Here is an 18,448-nt window from a genome sequence, read left to right on the forward strand (position 1 = left end):
TGACTCAAGTTTTTTTTTTTGTATTGTACATGTAGTCATATCCACTCAATAAAGTGACCATGTTCTCTCCAATAATGAATTAACTGAAGATCTAAGATTCATGTTGATATTCCTTGATGCCTATTTTAGTCACTTGGTGCACAAATTAAGTCACTGGAGATGTTTCTTTAAATTAGTTTTTTAATATTTTTTGGTGAAGCATTTGTAGCAAAGGTAAAACAGAAGACTCTCCTCGTGCGTACCCTCCTGCCTTGTGCGTAGATTAATGAGTAAGTCTGACAGAAAGTTACAGAGAAAAGACGATTTATTTCCCTTGATATGCAGAGGAATATAATGGAGCGTGACAATCAGCATTGCCTCAGAGATGCAAGTGTTGTATGACTGTGCATGCACTGGATGGGTAATATTAACGAATACAAATTTTATGTTTATAGAGCAAATAATATCAGTATGTCAAACATTAAATGGGTAAATAACAATGATTTCTAGGTTTTAAAACTTATTTTGGTATCTGAACAAATGTCATACCAAAAACTAAAATACTATGCTGATAAGGTTTGATTATATCAGAGCTTTGTGTTGAGTCAAAATGGTAATTGTGCAGCATCCTGGGTAATAGTGCTTAGCACACAAATCTAAATCAGGCATTAACATAAGTGCACAATGGAGCAAATTTTAACAAAGACAAGGTGAAGCAAAAAAAAAAAACATCACCAGAAGTAGTAATGACTTTGGCCAAGATCGAGTCCTTGTGTTGGGTCTGCCTTTTTGTCCAGCAGATGGCACATGCGTTTGCAAACCCTCCCATCCCAGATCCACTGAAGTCTGCGACAGCTTTTCCCAGCAGCCAGAGCAGAAAAATTAAGTCAGGCGGGGAGAGGAAGCTACATTAAATCTGTTTCTGCACAACTGGCCCTGTGTCTGTTCTCTGGGATGGAAGACCCTCTGTCTTTCTAACAGCCACTAAAACTCCCTGTTATAACTTGGAGGAGATCACTGTTGTGCCCCTGCTTCGCTGTGCAGCCTCACAAACGCATTTTTACACATTTAAATCTAGACGCCGCACACATTTAAACACGAGGCTGTGCGTGCATCCTTGTAGTCAGACTGAAATAAAGCGTGATCCACTTCGCGAGCTACCAGTAATGTGGGAAATCACATTAACCCTGTGTGGTTTGGTGTGGCTGTGAAATTACATGTGCACAGCCTCTCGCCTGCAAAGCTCCCTGCTCCCCGTGCATTAAGGGGGTGTGTCAGGCTGAATGTTAAATTGTGTTGCGATGTTTGTACATGTGATCAAGTATGCCTCCTCACTGGCACTTCCTGCCTTTTTTTCCCCCCTGTAAGCCCCCTAGAGGTTGTGTGTGTGTGTGTGTGTGTGTGTGTGTGTGTGTGTGTGTGTGTGTGTGTGTGTGTGTGTGCGCGCGCGCGTGTGTGTATGCGTGTGTGTGCGTGTGCGCGTGTGTGTGGAGGAGCGCGAGATAGACAGTTTCTGTGTGTGTATGTGTGTGTGTGTGTGTGTGTGTCGAGTGAGAAAAGATACCCATTTAACACCTAAAATCTGTAATCTGATCAATATCCAATCGAACTATTAAACGCCTCGTTAACATTGTCATGTATTTTCATTTAATTCTCTCTTTTATTTGACAAAAACTCCCTCCACCTAAAACACACGCACACACACACTTCTCATTACCATCCCACCTCCTGCACAATGCTGTGCACACACCCTGTGCGTTTAGTGGATGCCAAAAATGTCTGCTTCATTTGACTGAGGAGAGAGGGGGGGTGGGGTGGGGGGGTGCTCCATTTTTCTAATTGTTGGGAGACTTTGAAACTGTTCATGCATCCTCTGTCTGGTAGATAAGGTCTGGGTTTTTTTTTTTTTTCCCCCTGCACAACATAGTTCAATATTAGTAGGGTGAGAGAGAGGGAGAGGGAGAGAGAGCTGGAGCCTGTGCACCCATCCCCCCATACTCAGCAGAGGAGTGTTTCTGCTGGAGTGAGAGACAGACAGAGAGGAGAGGGGGTGGTAGAGGAGAGCAGAGCAGAGCAGAGCAGGCAGGGGAGGGAAGAAGAGGGAATGTGCATTGGTAGTCTCGTTTGCTGCAAGGCTTCCTCCTTCTGCTCTGGAAAAACCTGTGTGTGTTGCCTTTGCTTGCCTTAATAACACTCAGAAGCACTGGTGGGAATTAACTGAAAGCACCAGTCCACAAAGGAGGACTTTTTAGCTGAATATATTTAGAGATATGACTTCTCTCCTTTTTTTTTGCCCCCCCCCAAAGTAAGAATTATAACTGTGTGTATGGCAAGCCAGGCTCGTTTCATTTACTCTCCATGCTGCAGTGTGCAGCACAGATCTTTACACTTATAGCAGTGGCATCCACATTCATGCAAACACATGCACTATTATTATTATTATTATTTTTTAAATATAATAATCAGTCCCCCCCCCCCCTGCACTCATCCCTCATGAAAACCACCACGCACATGTATGTTTTGTGTAATGCACATCCCAGTGTGGTTGATTTAAAGTGCATTATCTTCTATGCTGGTATCCCAACATTGATGAGTTGTCTGAACATGAGACTCTCCTCCTCATGTGGAGGGAAAAAAAAACAGACAATGTGAGGTTGTGAGGCAGAAAGTCCGCTCCGTGTTGGAGGGGATCCAGTGCGTGTCTTGCATCCATCTGTGCGGCTCAGTAAAATGGCTGTATGTAGCGGAGCCTCGTGTTGGTTGGGCTCGCTCCCTGCCTCTACCCGGGCTCAGTAACACAACTCCCACAACAATTTCTGTCGCTTTTTTACGCATTGTATGGAGCCTCCATCATATCTCTGATCCATTTACGGAACCGGAACCGGGGGGGATGGCAGCCGGATTGGGTCCGGTATAAGGGGTGGGAATGAATCGGCACAAGGATAAATGGTTATAAACAATTATTTATATTCAATGCTAGCTTTTGATTGTGACTGACTCGCCGAGAGAGGGAGAGAGGAGTGGGGAGGGGGGGGGTATATCATGGCCGCTCAGGTCGCCAGCGCCGCCACTCTGAACACTAGCCCGCCTTCCGAACTCAAAAAGCCGGATCGAGACCCCAAGGAGGAGTCGGTGCTGGGGGAGAAGCAGTCGGAGAAAAAGCAGCCGGGCTTGGAGAGCGGATCGCCGGGCCGGGGGGAACTGCAGGACGGGGCCGACGGTGGAAATGCAGGGGGAGGAGGGGAACCTGAGATGAAGAACGGGAATGGGAACCCGCCCAGGGCTAACAATAATAACCAGAATGACTCTGTCGGACCGGAGGGAAACAACCACCCCGGTTTGGTGCATCACCACGGCCCCGCGTTTCCTCCACCTTCGTACGGATACGGTCAGCACTACGGTCGGGCCCCTTTTCATCAACATGGCGGACAACAAAGCCCTGGCATGGCAGCTGCTGCGGGTCCGGTCGTGCAGCCGAGCAACATGATGGACCCGTACCAACCCAATTCAAACGACCATGGCTTTTCAAACCACCAGTTCAACAATTACAACCCATTCCCGAACAGGACTCCTTATCCCGGCCAGGCGTACGCCATGAACTCCCCTCGCAGCACCCAGGCGCCGACAGCTGGGGGGCAGCCAGCTAACGTTAAGCAGCAGCAGCAGCAGCAGCCGCCACCAGCGGGAGGACCCACGGCGATGGCTGGATCTTACAATAACCAGAGATATAACATTGGAAACCCTCAGCCTACATCCACACCGACTCTCAACAAGCTCCTAACATCCCCCAGCTCTACGCGGTCATACCCGAACTACCCGTCCGGCGACTACAGCAGCCAGGAGGGAGCTAGCAAGGGACCAGCAGACATGGGCAGCAGCGGTCTGTATGGAGGGAGCAACCCGGGCTGGCAACAAAGAAGCCATCTCCCATCGCCCATGAGCCCGGGAAGCGCCGGGCAGCCGCTGGTTAGAACCCAGGTAAAGCCACATTATTTCAGGAGCACGGTGAGGGCTCTTTAGCACGTCTCCTTCCCTCCTCCTAGCTAGTTCACAACGTAGCAGGCCAGCCATTGTCTGACACTAGTTCGCAAAGACTCTAAAATGGCTGCCTCTCGTGTGTGTTTTTTTCCTTTTACACCACACCGTTAAATAATTATTGTTTTTAATATATCCGTGAGGGCTCGTAGCGACATAGGAGCGCCGCTTGAAGACGATATAAGTTGTTGAAACGATGTGAGGACGTTCAGGGAGCCGAGAAGGCCCGACTTTGAAAAGGGGCGAAAATACTCACCGAGCAGCCACGGCTCGTTTTTTCTCCCATAGCTCTCCTCCGCTCATTACACACCACAAATTCACCGCTTATTCTCTTAGAAATGTGTTCATACCGCACGGATGTGTGAAGGGTAACGTGTTCTGGTACATTTTAGTCCGGGATAGTTGCTTATGCACTCGTGTTTGTATTGTTTTGTTGCCCGATAAGCTGTAATTTTGTGGCTACCGTGGAAGGAATGCGTTGCATGCTGAAGCAGCCTCTCACGGTTAGTGAAGTGGCCCACGTTGGCTCGGTTTAAACCTCCTAAATGTCCTGTAAGGTGGCACGAAATGATGTAAATAATTTCATTTTGATCACATATTGATTAAATGAGTTCCCCCGCCATGAAAAGCCGCCGGGCTGCCCATGCATGCTGCCTGTAAACAGTCAGCTCAGCCATATATGAGTGAGTGGCTGCAGCCTGCAGACTGCAGTTTGCACTGGGATTTGAATTGTGGAGGTAAAATCCTGCTGTCAAAGCCAGGAGATAGTTGGTCTTTGGTTGACATGCTAGCTGAAATCTGATTGGCTCCTCATGCGCTGCTCATGGCCATTTATAATTACATGTGATGCAAGGCAACAGTTGCTGATAAGAGCACACAGCATTAAGTCATCACAGGGTCACTGGAGGTGTTACTGCTTCACTCCTCTTCTCTGCTCCACATTTCGCTCTCATAAAAACGTGCAGTGCTGGAGCTACTGGAACGTAGATAACATGTGGTTTCATATTTTTCCATTTCATCTATTGGCAGATATTTCCCTACATGAGAAAACATTAATTAGTAGCTGTTCTGTTCCAACATGCATGCAGCATTTAAAAAAAAAAAAAAAAAAAAACAGAACCAGCCATAACACATTCTTTGTACCATGATGACTAAAGTGTAAACTCATATGACGGATGCAGTGTGCATCGATGTGTACCACAGGGAGAGTGATGTCTGTTGTTTGTATCAAACCCAGGTTAAAAACCACACAACAGCATTACTACAGTTGTAAAATGATTACAACAGGAAGGCTGAGGACAACACGTGCTGCTAGATTTCTTGTTACTGATTTACATACCACCTTATTTGTTATCCTTGATGTTCTGTAGATAATCAAATTATAGACATAGATTTTCTTTCATATTATAATTTGTCCCACTGTTACAAAAGGCAAATGTGACCTGTGTGTGTGTGTGTGTGTGTGTGTGTGTGTTGCCTCTGCTGTGTCTGGCATGCCACACAAGTTCGACTGTGTGACTGCAAAGAATTCGCCCCAATCCTCCCCCCAAGCCAATCAGAAGGCAGTCCACCATCTCTCACAAGCCAAGGGAGTTTCCTCTGTGTCTTATGCAGATTAGCCATGTGCTGCTCTTATTTATTTCACTTCATTATCTTGGATCTGCAAAATGTCACGTAAGGCCTTTTGCATACTATATGTGAAGGGCTGTTGTTAAGCTGAGGATGCTCTCCTCAGCAAAGTGCAAGTGTGGGAATTCACTTGACGTGATGTAAGGGGATACTAGGTGGAGATGTTTTTTAGCTGAAATTATTATAAAATTCCTGAACTTTTAGTGCCAAGCAGTTTTGGTGGAGGTGAGGGGCTAATGAGATCCAAAGCATAGCGCAACAGTAAGTTAACGGGGTTGATGATTTAGATGGGGTACATAGTTTTTACCTGAGAGAGAATTACACTAACCACTGAGTTATAGGCAGAGTTCACTCTTGTGCGTTTTTCACTCTCTCTGGCTGTTGTGAAAGTGTTTGCTTCACTTCTGGTGCCATTCATCCAGAGCCAAACTGCCTCCTCTGGGGAAAAAAAAATCTACTTGGACCAGGCTCAAAACAGGAGCACAGCTGGGATATGTTTAAGATTGGGCAGACTGCCCTCCATTCGAAAGTAGATATATATAGCTCTGCTGACTTCCGAAACTATGGCAAAGCGAGGTGAAAAAAATTAGGGTAATGACCGTGGGAAACAAGGTGAAAAAAAGCACAATTTCCTCTTTCACCGAAGCTTGTTTTTACACTTATAATCCTGTGAAGGGTTGCACTCTACAGCCAAGTATTTTATGGACTTTGACGAAAACACTGTAATGGCATAAATGGGTTGCATGAGAATGAGGAGGGCGGCGTGTAAGTTGTAGCACTTGCTATTTAGTTATCTCCTATGTCGCCTTGGTGTTGACTTTAATGTATTTTCTTGTATTCTTCCCATGCCCAGCCTCCTGGTCCCATAGACCCAATGGGAAAAATGAGAGGTCAGCCATACGGAGCAGGTGGTCCATACGGTCAACAGTCCCAGCAGGGGCCTCCCACAGGTCCACAACAGGGGCCTGGTTACCCTGGGCAGGGTTATGGCCCTCCAGGTCCCCAGAGATATCCAGTGGGAATGCAAGGACGTACTCCTGCAGGCATGGGTGGCATGCCGTATGGACCACAGGTATAAGAATTATGTTATTAAAAAATAAGTCATTAGTATCTTTATTTTACCTTTTGTCAGTATCAGTGTTTCCTTCCAATGTGTTTGAAGTCTTACCTGTGTGTGTGTTTTCTGTTCAGATGGGATCTTACGGACAGCAGGGACCAGGGGGCTACGTCTCTCAGGGCCAGGCACCATATTATGGCCAGCCTGGTCAGGCTCCTCACCCAGGCCAGCAGCAAACCCCCTACTCCCAGCCCCCACAAGGACAACCGGGTGGCCAGACACCTTACCCAGGGCAACCCCACCCTCCGCAGACGTCTGCTCCACACACCCAGGGAGGACCACCCTATCAGCAGCCCCACATGCCCCCACAGCCCCAGGGGCCACTGCCAGGCCCATCCCAAGGGCCCCCACAGTCTCAGCCACCTTATTCCCAAACCTCAGCCCCACAGTCTGGCCAGTCTCTCTATGCCCAGCAGCAGGGTCCTCCCACTCAGGCCCCACAGCAGCCAAGTTCCCAGGATCCCCCTGGATCACAGGGCCAGTCCAACTATCCAGGATCCACACAGGGGCCTCAGCAGCCCCCCTCGCAGCAACAGCAGGCACAGTCCCAGCCTCCACAACAGCCACCAGGACACAGCCAACACCCACAGGGCCAGCCTGCAGCGTACCCACAGAACCCTCAGCAGCAGCAGCAAGCACAACAGTCACCTTATCAGCGGTTTCCGACTCCACAACAGCAGGTACTATCCTAATTCAGGGACCATATTCATTTTACTCAGTTATCTTTGTGTGTGTGCTCATGCAGGCTTCTCCATCACTCTGGCAGTATACTTAAGCACATGTTGTGCTGTCTTTCAGGAGGTATCCCAGGACTCATTTCAGTCCAACGCCCCTCCATCTACTCAGCCTAAATCTGGCCCAGAGGACAGTCAAGGCCGCCCCTCCAGCCTTCCGGTCAGTCATGCTCGTTATGTCACTGCTGGAACATAAAAAGCCCTTTTCACATCCCACTGTGTTTTTGCTTTTCACTCTTGTAAGAGGGCTTGCTTCTATTTGTGTCTTGTAGTTGTTATTACAGGACATATTCATGTTATGATTTACGAGACGCACAACAATTTGAGGCATATTACATTTAATATTCTATTTTTTGTCACTTTGAATGCCAAGTATTGGTGTATTAAAAGCGTTAATTTCTCTCCATGTTTGTATTGTGGCTGCTATGCCTTCCATCCCTTGTGTGCTGCTGCACGTCAGTGGATGTTGAGAGGCAGCTATGTGGCTGATGGTAGTGGAAAAGGTGCTGTGTAAATGGGTACATCAGGTCTCATACAAGAGAGTTTGTTTGTGTATTGAAATCACATGGCAAGGCTGCTGCTACATGCTGACTCAGCTCGCATCCTACAAACCTTGGTAACCATGACAACCTCCGGCACTAATGCACACTCATTTTTTTCTTTTTGAAAAAGATAAATAAGGACAAAGGCCTCTGGGGGTGTGTGCGTGTGTGTGTAGTATTTGTATGTGTGCCACTCGTATCTGAACTACAGAGAAGGAATTGCAACATCTAATACTATAGCCAGTATATTAAATATACCTTACTATAAAAAGTTATGATTCTTGTGTTTGTACTTGTAAAAAAATACAGTTTGTGTCAAAATGCACAAGAGCTGAATCTTAAATCGTGAATCAGGACTAATCCTTTTTCTTTTTTCTATAGTTGTTGACTCTACCTCTGCTCTTCCTGTTCGTGTTTTTAGGACCTGTCAGGATCCATCGATGACCTACCTACAGGTACAGAGGGTGCCCTGAGTCCCGGTGTGAGCACGTCAGGTGTGTCGAGCAGCCAGGGTGAGCAGAGCAACCAGGCTCAGTCGCCCTTCTCTCCCCACACGTCTCCCCACCTGCCAGGCATCCGAGGGCCTTCACCTTCCCCAGCTGGCTCCCCTGCCAGTGCCAGCACGCCCCGCACAGGACCGCTGTCACCTGCCAACATGCCAGGTGGGCTGATGCCTCACACACTGAAACAGGACATACGATCACTGACAGAACTCTGACATTTGAGACCCAGACACCAAATTACTCATGCTTTAGGTCATGAATTTTTTTTTTTCTTAATTTCAGTAGCTTTAAAGTTAGAAACAACATAGCTCCACACTGTGTGACAATACCATTCTCTAGATTCTATTTTTAAAACTGAATTGAAGGTTTAATGCTCTCTATGTAAAGTTCTGCTTTTATGACCTGTTCACCCTACAGCAATTGGTAACATAAATTCGCAAAGCATGCATTTGTACGGATTGAGCTAGTGGGTCCGACAAGATTAGAAATGGTAGATATGGCTGTGAGAATCCTGTGAGGTGGACAGCTTTGACTTGTTTTACAAAAGTTTGACCACAAAACGGAGCCAAATACAATCCAATAGTCTTATTGGTCTTACTTGTTCTGGTTTTCTTGTTGCTGTAAATTAATTTCTCTAATGGTATCCTGCAAAAGTTGTTCTAGCACGCTTTGTTGTTGTTGCCCACAAAATTTTTTTCAAAATTTTTCTTCTGCCAAATGCATCTTTAGAATAATACTTTTTTGACCGTGATGCTCATTCTTCAGGGCTAAATATTCAGGTTTAGGTTTTGCTAATTGCTCAAGAGCAGGAATCAGCCTCTGTCCTTAATCTCAATAACCACAGTGGCTTCAGACTCAGAGATTGTATTGTACCTTTTTTTTGAGCTCACACCAACTTAAATTAAATATTATTGTTTAGGGACCCAGATGCCTCCCAGGCCATCGAGTGTACAGTCAGATGGGAGTCTACACCCGGCGATGAGCCAGTCTCCTATGGCCCAGGACAGAGGTACGCTGAAGTCAGAGTGTTCCTAGACATTAACATGTCAAGCTTGCCGCAGCATCTGAGTCTGAGCTTTGTTTTCCCTCTCTTGCCCTCTTTTTTAGGGTTTATGCAGAGAAACCCTCAGATGCCCCCATATGGCTCCCCACAGTCAGCCTCTGCATTGTCGCCACGCCAGTCCTCAGGGGGACAGATGCACCCTGGGATGGGCCCGTATCAGCAGAACAACTCCATGAGTGGCTATGGACAGCAGGGAGGACAATATGGCCCCCAAGGTGTGTAGTTGTCAATTGTCTCTGCCAGGGTTTGACTTTAAGAGAGAGTGTTGTGTTTTTCTTGTGAATTTGTGAAAAGGCTCATTGAAATGAGGTTTTAAGGCTTATGTGTGGATTTGTAACGGTTTTCCTCTTAATTTGCAGTCTGTTTATGACGTTTCTCGTGTACATTTCCCCATAGACAAACATATGGAATATATCTCCCTGCCTCATAGGAATACCATGCTACCGTTGGTCCCTCCCTCTGACTCTGTTGCAGCTATTTATAGCCGTTCAGCAGAGAGTCAGCTGACGTAGCAGAGTCTCCTGTCAGTAGAGCTGAGACTGTGACGAAGGCTTGTTGCTCAGGGTGCATAGCTCTCTCTGCTAGCACACTGTAGGGGAAAAGTCTGCCTCAGTCTGCCATAGCAATAACAGTCCACTTTTAACGTTGAATACAAATGAAGTTATGGATGTCTGGGGTGATTTCCCAGGCTAGTATGCAGTTACAGCCAAGTGATTACTTTATCTGATAATTTTTTTTGTCATAATGTCATCCTTAGGTTATCCCCGGCAACCTGGCTATGGCAACATGCCGAACGCAAACTACCCCGGGCCAGGCATGGGCCCAATAAACCCCATGGCAGGACAAGGAGGGGGACCGCCATATGCTGGCATGCCTCCAGGAAGGATGCCTCCTAATCAAATGGGAGCACGTCCCTATGGCCCCAATATGGGTCCAAATATGGGCCCCAACATGGGTCCAAACATGCCTCCTAACATGGGCAGCATGCCGCCCCAGGTAGGCTCAGGAATGTGTCCTCCTCCAGGGATGAACAGAAAGCCCCAGGATCCCGCAGCCATGCAGCACCCTGCCACCAATTCCATGCACAACAGGTTGGTTTATGATGGATCCCACCTTTATTTACCCCACACAGGGCTTTTGATTGTGTTAATTTATGCATAAATATAAGATCCCTGCCTCATACATGGTCACTTGTATCAATGCTAGATGTTCATATGTTTTCTCGTCCGGCCAGGATGCCTGGTTACCCCAACATGTCTCAAGGCATGATGGGCTCTGGCCCACCCTATGGTCCTCCCATGAACAACATGCCTGGAATGATGAACCCACAAGGTGGATCACCTTATCCAATGGGGCCAAACATGGCCAATAACTCAAGTGGTAAGTTGCACAGAGATGACTGCACATATCTTCTTTGATGTGATGTTTTCACTTCTAATTCCAATCCCCATCACTGTGTTTAGGTATGGCCCCCACCCCAGAGGTGAACAATAAGATGAATAACAAAGTAGATGGGACTGTAACGCCCAAGCCAGAGCCCAAATCCAAGGTATCTTGTTCATCATATGTTGTAACAACGGTATTTTTCACACACTTCAGATGTCTTCTGTTGGTGCATCTGTAGAATTTCCACTCTGTTTCAAAATTGTTTTCCCGTTTCTCTTTTTCAAGAAGAAGTCCAATTCTTCCACCACAACCAATGAAAAGATAACACGCCTGTATGAGCTAGGACCAGAGCCGGACAGGAAGATGTGGGTGGACCGTTATTTGGCCTTCATCGACGAGAAAGCCATGGCCATGACTAACCTGCCCGCTGTAGGACGCAAACCTCTTGACCTCTTCCGACTGTACATGTCCGTTAAAGAGATCGGTGGCATGGCTCAGGTTAGTATGGTGTTAATCAACAACAATAAACTCTACCGTGCAGTTATTACTGATTGTATGGTAGCCCCTCTTGCTGTTTCTATTCTAAATATATGCTCTGTCTCCCAGGTGAGCAAGAATAAGAAATGGCGTGATCTGGCCACTTCCCTGAATGTGGGTACATCCAGCAGTGCTGCCAGTTCTTTGAAGAAACAGTACATCCAGTGTCTTTACGCCTTTGAGTGCAAAATTGAGCGTGGGGAGGACACTCCTCCTGAGATTTTTACAGACAACAAAAAGAACCAAGCTGCAAAGGTCCAGCCACCCTCTCCAGGTTAGACCCGTACTCTTACCATCTTTTCAAATGAGCACATGTGTTTCAGTGCAGTTCAGTGTCCCACATCACTCATTGGCAACAAGAATACATGACTTGCTGTGTTTGCCTGACATTAACGTCCTGTGCCCTGTCTGTCTGAAGCGTCCCTCTGCTCCACAGCTGGGTCCGGCTCTCTGCAGGGTCCTCAGACACCCCAGTCCACCAGCAGCTCCATGGCTGAGGGGGGAGACTTAAAACCTCCCACCCCAGCCTCCACTCCTCATACCCAGATGCCCCCAATGCCACCCGGGTCCAGGTGACTCTCAAGAAACGCCTCTGATTTTACCCTCAAGTTTTGACTCTAGTTCCTCAAATATGTTTTATTTAGAAAAACTAATTTCTTCTGTCTTTTTCTTCTGCCTCTCCCATTTATCTCCCCTCTTCCTCACCTCTGCTTCTCTGTAGGAGCAGTGTTAACCTGCAGGACCCCTTCTCTGAAGGAAGTGACCCTGCTTTCCCCAGGAAGAACATGACGCCCAACTCCGGCTATCAGTCCGGCATGAACACACCAGACATGCAAGGGCGCATGGGCACCTATGAACCCAACAAAGATCCCTTTGGTAACATGCGGAAAGGTGGGCTGAGCTGAATGGACAACGGCTGAATGGATCGTGTTATCATAGAAACTAAAGTACTTCCTTAATTATCTGTGCAGTCAATCGTTTCTAAATGGGCTTTAATTCTGAATTAATTTCCAGTTGGGGAGCAGTTTCTACCTGCTAATCAGGGCCCTAACAGCGGGGTGGGTGACCAACCACAGCAGCAACCGCCACAACAGCAGCAGCAACAGCAGCAGCCTCCATTCAGCAGGGGACCGCCCGGGGCCATGGGCACGATGCCAATGGGGCCCAGACAGCAGTATCCTTATGGACCAGGCTACGACAGGAGGTAAGAATCACTGAATGGAGGATGGCATTTTCAAGGTCATTGAACACGGCTAATTATTACCAGTGGCGGTTTTTATGATTCGTCAAACCTCATGGTTTTGTTTTGGAAACAAGAACCACATACAATCAAGAACCAAATTCAGTCTCTTCAGTTTCAAAAGAAACCTTGGAGTGCAGATTCAAAACTCAGGCTAGCTTATCAGATCGATTGTGATTTTGTTTGGTTAGTTGAGACAATAAAAAGAACAGCAACGTGGATGATGGTGGTTTAAAAAAGATATTCAGCAGTTACTGAGTGGGAAAACCATAAAGAAATGATCATCTTTAGACTTAAACGTAAAACAGTTTCATAATTTGATACTACATAGAGTCTTTTTGGCCAGTCGCTGATAATAAATTGTCACCACTTTTGTTGAATTTGTGCAGCAAAATATGGAAAAACATACCATGTGTATTGTTCTGAATTTCCCAGATCGGAACAAGGAATGGGCCCAGAAGCCAACATGGGATCCGGTGCTCCTCAGCCAAACCCTATGATGCCTGCCAACGCCGACACGGGGATGTATTCGCCAAATCGCTTCCCACCACAGCAGCCACGGTCAGTTCACATAGCCTGTGTTTTCCATGATTCTTCAGTTTAAAGCTACTGTCAATGAAAACTGATCAAATATATATTGCGTTCGTGAGTCCTAATGTCTTAAGTTTGAAAAATGGGTTCTTCTGTGTTGTGACAAGACAACCTATTTCACCCAGTTGTACCATGTAATCAGACACCATGTGTGTTCACATTATTTCGATATTTATTATTCCTTGACAAATATTCATCAGAATTTGACCACATCATGAACGTGGGTTTTTTTACTCAAATTTTTTATATATATATATATATATATATATATATATATATATATATATATATATATATTCAAATGTGTGAATATTATGAAATTAAAAATTATGTTATTGACCAACTACATGTAATTGAGTATGAAGTTGTAGACGCAAATGGATGTCTTATTGTCAGAAATTCATTGCTGTGTGCTGTTGACTATGTATGACTGTATGTTTGTGCGCCTTAATCCAGTGAGTTAGAGATGCATGATATTTTCATGGCCAAACTGACAAGGGATGATGTTTGCAGGCATGATTCCTATGGTAATCAGTATCCTGGACAGGGAACGCCCCCTACTGGCTCCTACCCAAATCAGCAGCCTGGAATGTACCCACAACAACAACAGGTCAATGATCCATCTGCATTACACCAACTCGCTACTCTTAGTAGACTGGGATCAAAGAATGTTTTAGAATTGTTTTAGAATATTTTTCTTCAACAAAGCTGTTATATATTGGATTTAGTTTTATTTTTTAAGAATAAGACGGTGTTATCAGTGTTATCAACCATTCTTGTTCTTCTATACCTTTTTACATGTGCAGAGTTACAAGCGTCCTGTGGAAGGGGGTTACCCTCCATCAAAACGTCATGAGACGGAGTACAGTGGACCCTTCCATGGTGGACAACAACCGCCGCAGCAGCAACAGCAAGGAGGTGCCTCTGCACCCTCTTCAGGACAGCAGGAGTCGTACAATCAGTACAGCGGCAGTGGGCCCTACCCCGGCTCTGATCGCCGTCCACCTGGCCCAGGCAATCAGTTCCCCTTTCCCTTTGGTCGTGAACGGATGCAGGGAGCGACGGGGCCCAACGCTCAACCCAACATGCCCCCTCAGATGATGCAGTCAGGCCCTGAGGGCCCTCAGGGAGGTATGTGGCAGGGGCCGCGAGACATGAACTATCAGAACTACCCCAGCCGGCAGGGTGGCCCCGGGGGCCCACCCCAGGGACCTGGTTACCCTGGTTTGAACCGCTCAGAGGAAATGATGTCATCAGAACAGCGCATGAATCATGATGGCCAGTGGGGGGGTCAGATGGGCCCACGGCAGCCTCCTTATGGTCCAGGAGGACCTGGCCAACCGATGCCTCGTTCAGTACAGCCCAACTACCAGCCCCCCCAGGGTGTGCAGAACCACATTCCACAGGTGTCCAGCCCGGCCTCCATGCCCCGCCCCATGGAGAGCAGGACATCACCCAGTAAATCTCCCTATATGCACGGAGTAATGAAGATGCAGAAGGCCGGCCCTCCAGTGCCTGCATCTCACATAGTGCCCCCTCCAGTGCAGTCGCCTCTAATAAGGCGAGACATGCCTTTCCCCCCGGGGTCTGTAGAAGCTTCCCATCCTGTCCTCAAACCACGTCGGAGACTCACCATGAAAGATATCGGTATGACCATAGATCATAAATATTGATACCATCTTGTAATATTGACCTAGTTTATTATTGACAGTAGTACCTTTTGCTCAGTCCACTTATATTATTCAATATTTGGTACCACGTGAGTATTTTGTCTTGACTTTACAGGAACTCCAGAGGCCTGGAGAGTCATGATGTCATTAAAGTCTGGTTTATTGGCTGAGAGTACGTGGGCCTTAGATACCATCAACATTCTCCTGTATGATGACAGCAGTATTTCCACCTTTGATCTCAACACGGTGAGACTTAACATTGAGCTCTAAATGATGGTTTCTATCAGTACACAAAGTGTAGTGATCATGTCTAATATATTCTATATTTTTGTTCTTTCTTCAGTTGCCTGGCCTATTGGAGTTGGTGGTTGAGTATTTTAGACGCTGCCTCATTGAAATCTTTGGCATTCTGCGGGAGTATGAGGTTGGAGACCCTGGTCAGAGAACACTACTTGATCCTGATGCCTTGAAACGAGACTGGGACAGCACGGAAGAAGAGGGACCACGGGCTGAGGACATGGAACAAGAGGAGGAAGATGATGAAGACGAGGAGGAACGAGAAACCGAGGGACCAGCTCTGGTGAAAGAGGAGGAAGTACAAGAGCAGTGCTCTGAGTCTCGGGGTCGAGATGAGAAGACAGACGATGAGGACAGGAAGAGCAAGGGTTCTTCATCTGAACAAACGGGCCCATCGCAGTCTTTAGCTGCCCATGAGAGACCCAAACAGGCCAGCAAGTTTGACAAATTTCCCTTAAAGTTGGTACGAAAGAAAGACCCATTTGTGGCTGGTCAGTCCAATAATCATGGAAAACTGCAAGAGTTTGACAGTGGGTTGCTTCACTGGAGCGCTGGTGGGGGAGACTCAACAGACCACATCCAGACTCACTTTGAACCACGCAAAGACTTCATGAAACCACGAGAACGAATACCTGTGCCCACAGTTTTGCTGAGGCGACGAGCCCCAGAGGAAGAGATGCAGGAAAATTGTTTATTAATTGAGGAAGAGAAAAGGAAGCTTCAGGATAAAGAAGAAAGGCCAAAAGAGACGGCTTCTTCAGAGAAAGACAGCCCCTCACTCAGCAGCGAGGAGGAGAGCAAAACAGAGTCTGAGACAAAGATGGTTGAGAAAGGTGCTAAAAGTTACCAGGAGAATAATAGACCCTGTCTTTCCCTCGGCAGCGATTTAACCCTGCAGGTAAAGCAGACTGGCACCATCCTGGAGGATGAGCCTCACAGTAAAGACGAGGGGCCGCTCATTGCACTGGCTAACTGGCAGGATTCTTTAGCTCGCCGCTGCATTTGTGTCTCCAATATTGTCCGCAGCCTCTCCTTTGTGCCAGGCAATGACCATGAGATGTCCAAGCATCCAGGGCTGCTGCTCCTACTGGGACGCCTGATCCTGCTCCACCACAGGCACCCTGAGCGCAAACAGGCTCCGCTCACCTACGAGAAAGATGAGGATTCAGAAGAGGGAATGGGCCAAAGGGATGAATGGTGGTGGGACTGCTTGGGGCTCCTGCGGGAGAACACACTGGTCACTTTGGCGAACATCTCAGGCCAGCTCGACCTCTCCATCTACCCCGAGAGCATCTGCTTGCCTCTGTTGGACGGTCTTCTCCACTGGGCTGTCTGCCCGTCAGCAGAGGCCCAGGACCCCTTCCCCACCCTCGGCCCCCACAGTGCTTTGTCACCTCAGAGACTGGTCCTGGAGACGTTAAGCAAACTAAGCATCCAAGACAACAATGTGGACCTCATCTTGGCCACTCCGCCATTCAGTCGGTTGGAGAAGCTATACGGCAACCTGGTGCGGCTAATCGGAGACAGGAAGGTTGCAGTCTGCAGGGAGATGGCTGTGGTCCTACTGGCCAACCTGGCCCAGGGTTGCACCATGGCAGCCCGAGCAGTCGCTGTTCAGAAAGGCAGTGTGGGCAACTTGCTGGGCTTCCTGGAGGATAGTCTGGCTGCCACACAGCTTCAGCAGAGCCAGAGCTCTCTACTACACCTACAGGGGATGCACTTCGAACCCACAAGCCCGGACATGATGCGGCGAGCTGCCCGGGCTCTGCACGCCTTAGCCAAGGTGGAGGAGAACCACTCAGAGTTCACACTACATGAGTCCCGACTCCTTGACCTGTCAGTGTCTCCCCTTATGAACTCACTGGTTTCCCATGTTATCTGTGATGTACTCTTTTTGATTGGCCAGTCATGACAGCTGTAGGGAGCCGTGGCTCCACTTTTTGGGGGGTTTCATCCCCAATCCCCTCTTCCCTGGAAACCTGGCTTGTGTGTGTAACAGGGCAAGGAAAGTTCAAGTGACTGTCTTTAATTTATGAAAATCCTTCAGATTCCATTCTCTGAGCCCTCCCCAGGCCGTCCTTGCTGGAGGAGGGTAATCACAGAGCTGTGGTGGATTACAAACCAGAGAGATGCCCACAAAGTGACACTACTTGCAACATGAATGCCAACTGGATGATGCAGAGCACCACGGTTGGGAGACTGTTCTGCACTTGGGGGAAAGTACTTTTTAATAAAGAGAAATAAATGAATAAATAAATAAATAGCTGAAAAACAAAAACTGTAACCAAAGTTGCTGTCTCGTTTACAGTGAGTTTGGGAGACAGTGTGCCCTAGCTCTCCCCTCGAGGGCACAATGAGTCTGTGGTTGACGTTCAGAGGTGAAGCAGACTGACAAGTGGCCTACTGGTTATAGTTGCTGTAGTTGGATTCTCACCAGTCAGCCCAACAGCAGACAAAGTGCTGTCGATAGACACCTTCACCAGGGAGGCCTGTGCAGTGTGCAGTAGATTGTAGGACATTTTCTGTACCGTACTGCTCTTGAGTGTAAGCATTCTGTAACACACGTTTCACACAGAAGCAGAAGATGCAGCTCTTCTAGAGTTTTGAGGTCATTTTAGTCTGGTGTTGAACAGAAAATGGCTTTCTTCCCCAAAGTATCAAGAACCTACAACACCCTTACCTCCTCTTATCCCTTGATTGTATGAATACCCTTATGAAAAGAAATCACCTCTTAGGACTGGTTTTCAACTTCAAATACAGCTTTGCTGTGGTGTATATATAATGTTGTACATTACACTTCCTTTCTCTGTGTCTGTCTCTGTCTGTGTCACTATTCTCACACTTGCTATCGGTGAGGGATTGAGGCTGACATGTGAGTTTGGTCCGTGACCTCCAGTCCCCGCTGATTAGACCCACTCCTCTGGTCTCTCCACAGCTCCGTAGTATGACAGACACGGCTCAAACCTGTTATCTCCTGGTACAACGAAAATAAACTAGATGAAGTACACATTTGACAATTTTTCTTCAGTCATGGATTCTGCATATTTGTATTTCAGACTATGTAGCTAAGACAACATGTAAATTCCTCCCTTTCCCTTTTTTGGCTCAATGAATATCATTTATTC

At 47.2% G+C, this 18,448-nt stretch overlaps 1 protein-coding gene across 3 annotated transcripts; it reads left to right on the forward strand.

Moving 5' to 3' along the window:
* The first annotated feature begins 2,978 nt into the window (after window positions 1-2,978).
* arid1aa (AT-rich interaction domain 1Aa) lies at window positions 2,979-18,330 on the forward strand. 3 transcript variants are annotated; one of them, XM_070834744.1, is made up of 20 exons: window positions 2,979-3,957; window positions 6,497-6,715; window positions 6,835-7,440; window positions 7,559-7,654; window positions 8,458-8,698; window positions 9,459-9,548; window positions 9,647-9,817; window positions 10,360-10,693; window positions 10,837-10,982; window positions 11,066-11,151; window positions 11,274-11,486; window positions 11,595-11,799; window positions 11,944-12,097; window positions 12,253-12,416; window positions 12,540-12,729; window positions 13,201-13,326; window positions 13,870-13,966; window positions 14,163-15,003; window positions 15,142-15,272; window positions 15,370-18,330. In XM_070834744.1, the coding sequence occupies exons 1-20, from the start codon at window positions 3,022-3,024 to the stop codon at window positions 17,233-17,235; spliced, it is 6,912 nt and encodes a 2,303-aa protein (XP_070690845.1). In that variant the 5' UTR covers window positions 2,979-3,021; the 3' UTR covers window positions 17,236-18,330. The 3 variants fall into 3 exon arrangements, with proteins under 3 accessions (XP_070690845.1, XP_070690844.1, XP_070690843.1); XM_070834743.1 differs by having other exon boundaries at window positions 11,277-11,486; window positions 12,247-12,416; XM_070834742.1 differs by having other exon boundaries at window positions 2,980-3,957; window positions 12,247-12,416.
* The last annotated feature ends 118 nt before the right edge of the window (window positions 18,331-18,448 follow it).

This window comes from Pempheris klunzingeri, chromosome 8, assembly GCF_042242105.1.
Source record: "Pempheris klunzingeri isolate RE-2024b chromosome 8, fPemKlu1.hap1, whole genome shotgun sequence".
Taxonomy (NCBI): Eukaryota; Metazoa; Chordata; class Actinopteri; order Acropomatiformes; family Pempheridae; genus Pempheris; species Pempheris klunzingeri.